The 9,868-nt window shown below is 45.4% G+C and overlaps 1 protein-coding gene across 1 annotated transcript; it reads left to right on the top strand.

Annotated features, from left to right (window-relative positions):
• Positions 1-368: 368 nt before the first annotated feature.
• Positions 369-8,459, top strand: LOC134624165 (eukaryotic translation initiation factor 4E type 2-like). The gene is made up of 7 exons (XM_063469145.1): positions 369-520; positions 1,109-1,190; positions 2,279-2,413; positions 2,610-2,714; positions 4,539-4,691; positions 6,422-6,558; positions 8,223-8,459. The coding sequence occupies exons 1-7, from the start codon at positions 504-506 to the stop codon at positions 8,260-8,262; spliced, it is 669 nt and encodes a 222-aa protein (XP_063325215.1). The 5' UTR covers positions 369-503; the 3' UTR covers positions 8,263-8,459.
• The last annotated feature ends 1,409 nt before the right edge of the window (positions 8,460-9,868 follow it).

The following is a 9,868-nucleotide window of genomic DNA, read 5'->3' as shown; positions in this document are numbered from 1 at the left end:
TATCCTTCTGTTCAGCACTTTGGCAGACACTAGATGCCCTTTAAATGTGCTATATAAATAAAGATGACTTGACTTGAGAAGCATGCAATGTATTTTCATTTATCGTTTTTTTTAATGTATTGATTTATGCAGTGTTGGTCCTTCATATATTTTTTATAAATATAATTTTGTACTTTACGCACTATGGGTCCGCCATAATATTTTTTTTATCACTTATTATTATTTTTTAAAGTAGTCAATTATGCCGCATTGGTCCTCCATACATATGGACGTAACAACGTTTCGCTTTTATAACCTTTCGTGAAAGTGCGATTAGTGACAGCTATTAAATTTGTGCCTTCGCGCCTTCCGTCCAGTGTTCCGCCGTAAGCATGCGCATTGACAGAAGCCGTCACCGCAGTCCAGTGTGTTGAGTAGAAGCCTAGTAGGGACAATAGATTAAAAATAGAAAAGTAAAGGTGATAAAGGCGGAGATAAGGAGCAGAACTAGAGACGGAGGAGACATGGATCAGTTGGAGCGGTAAGGCTAACCTTTGACCCGGAAATAACTGCAGATAACGCTCGAGCACGTAGAGCTAGCATCCAGTGTGATTCATTCAAACTTTATTTAAACAGACAGTGTGAAATAAGAGTTAGCCGTTAACAACAGCGTTTTTATCCAGACAGTCGGGGTTTAAACTTTATTGACACAGGCTCCCTGAACAGTCCGTTTGTTTCGGAGCGTGAGACGGTCGCGTGCGCTGTTGTGTACAAGTGAGAGGACCTGTGGAGGTGTGACGTCAGCGCAGGGCTCCGTCTTTTAAATGGAGTTTAAGAAGGACATGTGAGATAAAGGGGCGACTTCACCTGTGAGTAGTGACGGTGCGGTGTGTCGGATCTTTCCAGCCAATCGTTTCGGTCTCACGGAGCCCCGTTTAATAGCTCACTGCTGCCATCTGCTGGTCGTTCGGTGCACAGCAGCCCTGCTGTGATAATACATGCAGGCTACATATCAGTGGAAATGTAAACGTAAAGATGAATCAAGCATTTTAGCTGTTCATCCAGCATAAACCATGGGCACAGGTGACACCTATGATTACCTGCTGAGTACTTCCTGTTTGTCTTTCAGTCCCCAAGATGACAACGCACAGGAGACAGATTGTCACGTTGACAATGCCGATGGAAACAACAACAACAACAACCGCCGCAAGGTAACCTGCTCCTCTGTGTTACCTGTGTCCCTGGTTACCGTTCCACATGTCTACATCATGCTCACCTGTGTCTGTAGGCACATTATGTTATCCCATATTTATCCAGGTGAAAGTCTCACTCAGACACGTGGCCTTATAGGACAGACAGCACCGAGTCTGTAGTCAGAGACCAGGTGAGGTCCAAGCACCAATCAGGCCAATCTTATAGCGTGTTACTGTTTCCGTGGTGATTTGACGGTTGTTTTCCTCTTCACGATGACATTTTAAGCTGCAGCTGTTATTCATTGTGGCCTTGTCTGATTGGTGTTTAGACCTCGCCGGTCAGCTGCTGTGTTAATAAAGTTTATTTGAAGCCAGTAGAAACTCTCAGACGTGAGGACCTTCAGGTTTTACATTTGAGCATTTCTGAACTGTCACTGGACTCGATTAGCTAGTAAATAACAATGAGCTAATGTTTTTCATGAGACTAGTCTCACATGTTCATACTTTTATTCCACAATCAGAGAGACGTCAGCGCAGCATCACTGACTTTCAGCTTGTTGTGTTTGTGGATATATGACTGACTTTAATTATCCATAAAATCATCACATTCTCTGTAGGATTAAACTGTTGAACATTATAAATGCTTTATAAAAACAATGTCACGTGACTTTGCTGACAGGTAGCTAAAAGTATTGTTTTAATGTTCCTCACTATTGCAACTTTTGTATCGCCGCATAAATAAGAGTCATAAAACTCAGCACTTTTTTAAATGTTTACTCTTCGGCGGCCCCACTTTATTCTCTGCTGTGCTATGAATCCTGGGATATGAATGCCACAAAGGATACACCCAACCCATCCTTCAAATTTGAGGAAAAGGAGGACGCATTTGTGGGCCACACTTGCAGCAGCCTTTGAATTAGGACAGCCTTCGTCACGTCACTGTGACGTAATCGGCCTTCAAATGCGGCCTCCGAAGGACGCAGGCCCTGACTTGGGACACACCTTGAGTTTAGACACTCTTAAAAACCTGAAGACCCTCAGACTGTGAGGACCTGATTGGTCAGCAGGCTGTGATGTGTGTGACCTGTGTGTTTTGTAACCTGCAGACGGTGTGCCCAGGTGCAGGTGAGCACCCCCTGCAGTATAACTACACCTTCTGGTACAGCAGGAGGACCCCGAGCCGTCCCGCCAGCTCTCTGAGCTACGAGCAGAACATACGACAGATCGGCACCGTGGCCTCGGTACGTATGGACACGCAACTTTCTCTGAGGACACGCCTCCTCTGAGACCACACACCGTCAGCTTTACTGATATTTTTAGTCTGACACAATTGCATTTCTTTTTTCTCTGATTCAGTCACATGATCAATCTGACCAGAGGTTCGATCAGTAAAGTCTGTGTGATCGATCGTTCTGATAATCAGTAATGTGTGTTCAGGTGGAGCAGTTCTGGAGGTTTTACAGTCATCTGGTGAGGCCAGGTGACCTGAGCGGGCACAGCGACTTCCACCTGTTCAAGGAGGGCATCAAACCCATGTGGGAGGTAACTAAGTACCCAGTACTCCTGCAGTACTCGTGTAGTACAGATTTGGATTTTTGCTGCTCAGACAAATGAAAGTACAACAATAAAATCATCATAGACACACAACACATGCAGTGCTGCAGTGACATCACCACAAACCAGACACACCTGTGTGTAGTCACACCCACATCAAGAAAGTACTAATGAATGAATGAAGTATTAATGAATTCTTAGTGTTGATGAAGTGTTATTAGATTGGGGTCATCCATCCATCTTCATTCACTGGGGGACAGGTCACGGGGCAGTAGCCTAAGCAGAGAATACCAGGCCTCCCTCTTACTGGCCACCTCCTCCAGCTTGTCGGAGGAGAACACCGACAAGCACACCTTGCCCAGGAGGCATCCTGGTCAGATGCTCAAACAACCTCAACTGTCTCCATTTAATGTGGAGGGGTGTGAGCTCTCGCTGAGAGAGCAGCCACCCTTCGGAGGAAGCCCATTTCTGCTGCTTGTATCCACAGTCTCTTTCGGTCACTACCCACAGCCCGTGACCATGGGTGAGAGTGGAGACGTGGATCAGCCAGTAAATCAAGAGCTTGGCTTTTATGCTCAGCTCTCTCTTCACCACGATGGACCGGTACAGCATCCATCACTGCAGCTGCAGCACCAATCCATGTGTCAATCTCCCGCTCCCTTCTCCCATCACTCATGAGCAAGACTTCGAGATACTCACTTCCCCAAGTGAAGGACTTTAACTTGTCCCTCACCTGGAGTGGGCACTCCAACCTTTTTTGGCTGAGGACTTTGGCCTCTGACATGGAGTTCCTGATTCTCATTCCCACCGCTTCACACTTGGCTTCCAGCCGCCAACCACCTTGGACCTAGTGGCCCCCGTAAAGATGAGGCATCTTAGATCCTCCCCTCAACCCTGGTTAAATTACTTTTATATGAGATTTACGTCGTATTAGTCTGAAGACTAGGAGTGATCGTGCCTTTGCCTCTTCAGCACCAAACCTCTGGAATAGTCTTCCTGCTACCATTCGTACCTCTGACTCCGTGCAATCCTTTAAAACACGCTTGAAAACTTACCTATTCAACCTGGCTTTTCCAACTCGCTAATTCTCACCGCTCATTAATTGCTGTATCACTACTCATTTCTCTGGATAATCATGATTTCTCCCTATCTCTACTTGCTAATGCTTTTTGTTTGTTTTCTCTACTTGCTCTATTTTACCTTGTTTTAATGACTTACTGTTCAGTGTAATCGTTTTACTGGTTTTCCTTACTGTGAAGCACTTTGGTGCACCCCCTGGTTTAAACGTGCTATATAAAGAAAATTGTATTTGTGAAGTGCTCTTCACAGACGAGCGGTCCCAAAGCTGTACACAACAGGCTAAAATTAACATGAACATTAGGTCATAGTCAATACAAAAGATTAAATAAAACACATGAAATTAAACAAGTAGTCTTAAAATACATAATAATTCAACTAAGAATTCTTAACAGAAAACCTGTTTTAACAGGAAAGTATTAACTGCTCATCAGTGTACTCGAGTACTGCAGGAGTAATCCTGAAGATGTACTCATGCCCTAATGCAGTACTGATACTGGAGTTCAAACGATGTAAACCTGCTGTGATGCTGCAGTAATCCTGTACCGCCCCCCTGCTGTACTGCTCATACCAGTTGTCCCCCACATGTCCCATGTGGTCACATGACTGTCACCTGCAGAACCATACCACATGACAGGACACCTATGAACAAGCCAATCGGATACAGAGACGCACTCAAACTCCCTCCTGTGTCTCGTACCTGTTTCACCTGTTGTGTCTGTCTCACCTGTGCAGGACGAGTCTAACCGCAGTGGGGGGAAGTGGATCATTCGGCTGCGTAAGGGTCTGGCGAGTCGGTTCTGGGAGAACATCATCCTGGCCATGCTAGGGGAGCAGTTCATGGTGGGAGAGGAGATCTGTGGGGCTGTGGTCTCCATACGCTTCCAGGTAACCACACAACCACTGCAGTGTTACTCTGAGTCAGTCTCAGACTGAGAGTATTCAGAGGGAGAATGTGAGGCAGAGCGGAGACCTTCTCTACCTTTAAGATCAGGGCTCAAACTGTGATTCAGTGCTATCGAAGTAAAACACAATAGAGCTGTATTACTAAAGTACAGCAATTGATGACTGTGGAAGTCTGTGCAGAGGTCAAGCAGAGAGAGGACTTCTGTGATTCCATCGTGCAGGGTTACCAGGGTTACCCAGTGCCTTGGTGTGCTGGTCCCCTTTTTTAAAGTGGGCTCTACCTTCAGCTGACCTAAATCCTCACAGTCTGTTAGCTGAACCTCAGATTCGGGATAAGTCGTGTGGGCTTTGTCCTGGAGTGGTCTGCCCCACCCTCCATCACTGACTCGGTTCATACCTGTTGTGGATGGAGCGAAAGGGTGGATGGTGTGGCTCTCTTGGCTTCATCAGGGCATGACCTGCAGCTGTGGGGGAGTTGACAGCTGAGTGTGAAGTGACTGGGTGGAGGTTCAGCACCTGTCAGTCTGAGCCATAAGCAGGAGGAGGGTGGAAAGCCTGCTCCGGGTTAGGGAGTGGGCCCTGTGAGCTCAGCCTGGAAGTACAGCTGTCCTTTTATTTAAGTGTTTAACCTGTGACTAACTAAAAGTAATGAAAAAGGTCCAGTTATTTGGATTTTTATATCTGAAGCCCAACACAGGAGCGGGGACAGCTCTGCTACACAATTAGAGATTAAGAAATAATTAACAATGTGTGTAACTGTAACTATGATCTGTTTCACATACTAAAGCAATGTTCATCAGGTGCTGAATCTCCTCTGTGTCTGTGAAGCCCTCACAGTCCCTGAAGGCAACACGCTGCTTTCCATTATAATAATGTTGCAGTGATAATAAACTACATAAAAATGTTTTACAATAAGAATGTGAAACGCTACACTGAGCGCCCGTCATGTTCAGTGCTGAATTCCACTTTCAGAGCTCAGGGACCTCTCCAGCGACATCTTTCAAAGTAAAAGCATTTTCAGTCTGGATCATGTGATCTGATCAGGTGGGTAGCTCTGAATGATCGGCGTGGGTTCAGCTGGACGGGTGGGGTCTTGTTTGGCCTCAGTGTGTCCTGTATAGAAGACTGTGGCAGCAATGTTGTCGCGCTGTGTTCACAGACCAAATCAATGAGTCCGATATATGAGCGCTGGAAGTGAGCTGATCAAGGTGAGGCGCTGCTGCTCCTCCACACTGACAGGAGTCTGCTCCTTTAGCCTAATCTTAAAATTAGAGGTAGTGCCCGTCTCCTGAATCCAAACTGGAAGCTGGTTCCCCAAGTTGAACTCCGATGCATCCATCGGAGTATGTATGTGTGTAAATATTAGATAGAACGCACCTACAGAGAAAGAGCATAATGTAAAGTGCTTTGAGAGCTCAGAGTAGGAAAGTGCTATAGGAGAACCAGTCGATTTACCATTTCCTGTCAGAGGCCATAAGAAGATCATTTGTAACCTTCACTAAAGCTGTTTCTGTGCTGTGATGAGCTCTGAAACCTGACTGAAACTCTTCAAATAAGCCATTCCTCTGCAGATGATCTGTTAGCTGTTTGGAGATTGGCCTACAATTAGCTAAGATTGCTGGGTTTAAACAAGTTACTGTTTAACTACTGCCAGCTTGAAGGCCTGTGGTACATTTATGATAACATCTGTCTGTAAACCGTCTGTCTGTCAGGAGGACATCCTGTCGATCTGGAACAGGACGTCCAACGACCAGACGACGACGTCCAGAATCAGAGACACTTTGAGACGAGTCCTGAACCTTCCAGCTAACACCATCATGGAGTACAAGACCCACAACGACAGCCTCAGGTACTACTACTGTACTACCACTGCTATTACTGCTACTATTACTGCTGCTAACACTGTACTGGTCAGGTTGGTAGTTGAGATGCTTTGAGTGTATTCATATGAACCTGACAGTGATCAAAGTGAACTGTCTCAACTCTAAACCATCTGTACTTAACCCTTTAAAGCCGGTCGGAGCGGGCACGCTCCGTTTTGCGTAACTATTTTTAAATCCCTGTAGAACCGGAACCACGTAAGCTAGCGCAATAATTTCTTTTGCATGTGAAACTGGAGGAGTTGTACTTACATCTTATGCCATCAGCTTGTCCTAGGTCACAGTTTCCTTCCACATAAGGAAATTTTGCAAAAATTGCATAAAAAGCGCTTGCAGGAACAAAAACATAATTTTCCAGAAATACGCTTTGCCGATCCGATCAGCTGTTCGTAACACTTCCTACGTTGAAACAGACGTCAGTGCGAACTATTGCACGTCCGCCATTACCTCCCCGAAACCGGAAGTGACGTCATTTTTGCAGAAAATGTAGTTTTTTACTTGTAGGCCTTGTAAGCCTTTACTGGTGTTTTTAAAAGTCATGTTTGACTTTATGCTTTTCTGAATAGTTTCTGGGATGCTTAGAACTCAAATTGCACTGCTTTAAATAGTTTATTTTTATGCACATGCTTTTTTTCTGTAGTATATAAAAATTGGTGTATCTCAAAAATAAAACTATGGAGACACAAAATAAATTTCCTGTTGTTGTAAACTATTTTTTGCAACTTTTTTGAATTTTTAGTTTTGAGGGATAAACCACTTAAATTTCTCCAAGTAGAAATATATGTAAAAAAAAAAAAAAAAAAAAAAAAAAAAAAAACAATTTTCAAAATTTTTTGTAGTTTATTGCACTTTTTTGCAATTAATGTAGTTACTATGGACTTAATGCATACATATTATTAAAATTTGGGCTATAACAGTTGTATTGATGTATAGCAACTTGAAATGCTCCCAAAAATGGCTCCACAGAAGTACAGCTCTGGTGTTCTTGGTTCTATGGTAGGTCTTAAAGGGTTAATGATCCTCTAAACTGGGTTTGTCCTCTGTTGACGTTTGGGACATGAAGTGGAGCCACTTTTCATCTAATGAAAGGAAATCAGGACATTTGTTTTCTTTAGGTCAAAGTTGAGATCAAATGTACGTGTTCTCTACAGTTGTAGCCACAGTTGCCCTGGGGCAGACTGACAGAAGCGAGGCTGCCATATCGCGCCATCGGCCCCTCTGGCCAACACCAGTAGGGTAAAGTGTCTTGCCCAAGGACAGAGAGGCCGGGGATCGAACCGGCGATCTTCCGGTTACAGGTGCGCTTCCCAACCCCCTGAGCCACGGTCGCCCCGACATTGTAGCCACAGCTGCCCTGGGGTGCACTGACAGAGGCGAGGCTGCCAGACACTGGCGCCACCGGGCCCTCTGACCACCACCAGTAGGCATTGGGTGAAGTGTCTTGGCCAAGGACACAATGAACCGGCAACCTTCTGATTAAAGGACGAACTGCGAACTCTTGAGCCACGATTGCCCAGATGACACTAACACTGTGTTTAAACTAACAGCTGTGCTTGTCACTGCTGGCTGGTGAAATGCATTGTGGGAAACGATCCTGATGAAGCAGTGAGACCTCTTCTGTCTTCTGTTTCAGGGACAACTCGAGCTTCAGGAACACCAAGATCTCTGTCTGAGGTCACCAGGGTCAGCCGAATGGCCCTCTGACCAATCAGGAACTGCCGTGGTGTTACTCTGCTCTCTCACTGGCCAGAGGATGGCCACATGGACCAATAAACTGACTGAACTGGACTGACGGTGTTAGTTTGTAATCTCTGAAGTTTCTGCTTGTGTAAATAAAACTGACTCTTCTTTAAACTCTGAGTGTGACTCTTTAATCCCAGGTGGCACCTCTGGGTACCAGAACAGTATAAAAACCTTTCCCAGGCTATTCCAGGCCATTCCAAGGATGGTAGCTGAGACTAATCTGGGTCCACTTCTGGCTGCAGTCCAGCAGGGAGCTGAGAGCTCTGAAGATGGACTTGATCCAGGCCAGGATTAGCAGATCGGAGGTACCATGATTGGTATCTGATCCAGCTCACCTGTCTGATCACATGATTCACCTTCCCTGCTGCTCCTTACACAGAAAGACTCAGTCACGCTCTTACCACAAGCTGTGACATTACAGCGAGCCGCTGACATCATCACCAGGAAGTGAAGCAACAGACGTGAGAACAAAACACACACAGGTGGATGCAAAGTTCCTCTCTCTCCACTGTAAGTGAATGTAGCTCGACCATGATTCTCTCTCTCTCCACTGTAAGTGAATGTAGCTCGACCATGATTCTCTCTCTCTCCACTGTAAGTGGATGTAGCTCGACCGTGATTCTCTCTCTCTCCACTGTAAGTTAAAGTAGCTCGACCATGATTCTCTCTCCACTATGCGTGGATGTAGCTCGACCATGATTCTCTCTCCACTATGCGTGGATGTAGCTCGACCATGATTCTCTCTCCACTATGCGTGGATGTAGCTCGACCATGATTCTCTCTCTCCACTGTAAGTTAAAGTAGCTCGACCGTGATTCTCTCTCTCTCCACTGTAAGTTAAAGTAGCTCGACCGTGATTCTCTCTCTCTCCACTGTAAGTTAAAGTAGCTCGACCGTGATTCTCTCTCCACTGTAAGTGGATGTAGCTCGACCGTGATTCTCTCTCTCTCCACTGTAAGTTAAAGTAGCTCGACCGTGATTCTCTCTCCACTGTAAGTGGATGTAGCTCGACCGTGATTCTCTCTCTCTCCACTGTAAGTTAATGTAGCTCGACCATGACTCTCTCTCCACTGTAAGTTAAAGTAGCTCGACCGTGATTCTCTCTCCACTGTAAGTGGATGTAGCTCGACCGTGATTCTCTCTCTCTCCACTGTAAGTTAAAGTAGCTCGACCGTGATTCTCTCTCCACTGTAAGTGGATGTAGCTCGACCGTGATTCTCTCTCTCTCCACTGTAAGTTAATGTAGCTCGACCATGACTCTCTCTCCACTGTAAGTTAAAGTAGCTCGACCATGATTCTCTCTCTCCACTGTAAGTTAAAGTAGCTCGACCGTGATTCTCTCTCCACTGTAAGTTAATGTAGCTCGACCATGATTCTCTCTCCACTGTAAGTTAAAGTAGCTCGACCATGACTCTCTCTCCACTGTAAGTCAATCTAGATCGACCATGATTCTCTCTCTCTCTCCACTGTAAGTCAATCTAGCTCGACCATGATTCTCTCTCTCTCTCTCTCTCTCTCCACTGTAAGTCAATCTAG

This window comes from Pelmatolapia mariae, linkage group LG3_W (assembly GCF_036321145.2).
Source record: "Pelmatolapia mariae isolate MD_Pm_ZW linkage group LG3_W, Pm_UMD_F_2, whole genome shotgun sequence".
Lineage (NCBI taxonomy): Eukaryota > Metazoa > Chordata > Actinopteri > Cichliformes > Cichlidae > Pelmatolapia > Pelmatolapia mariae.
This window is presented reverse-complemented; position numbering and strand designations above follow the sequence as displayed.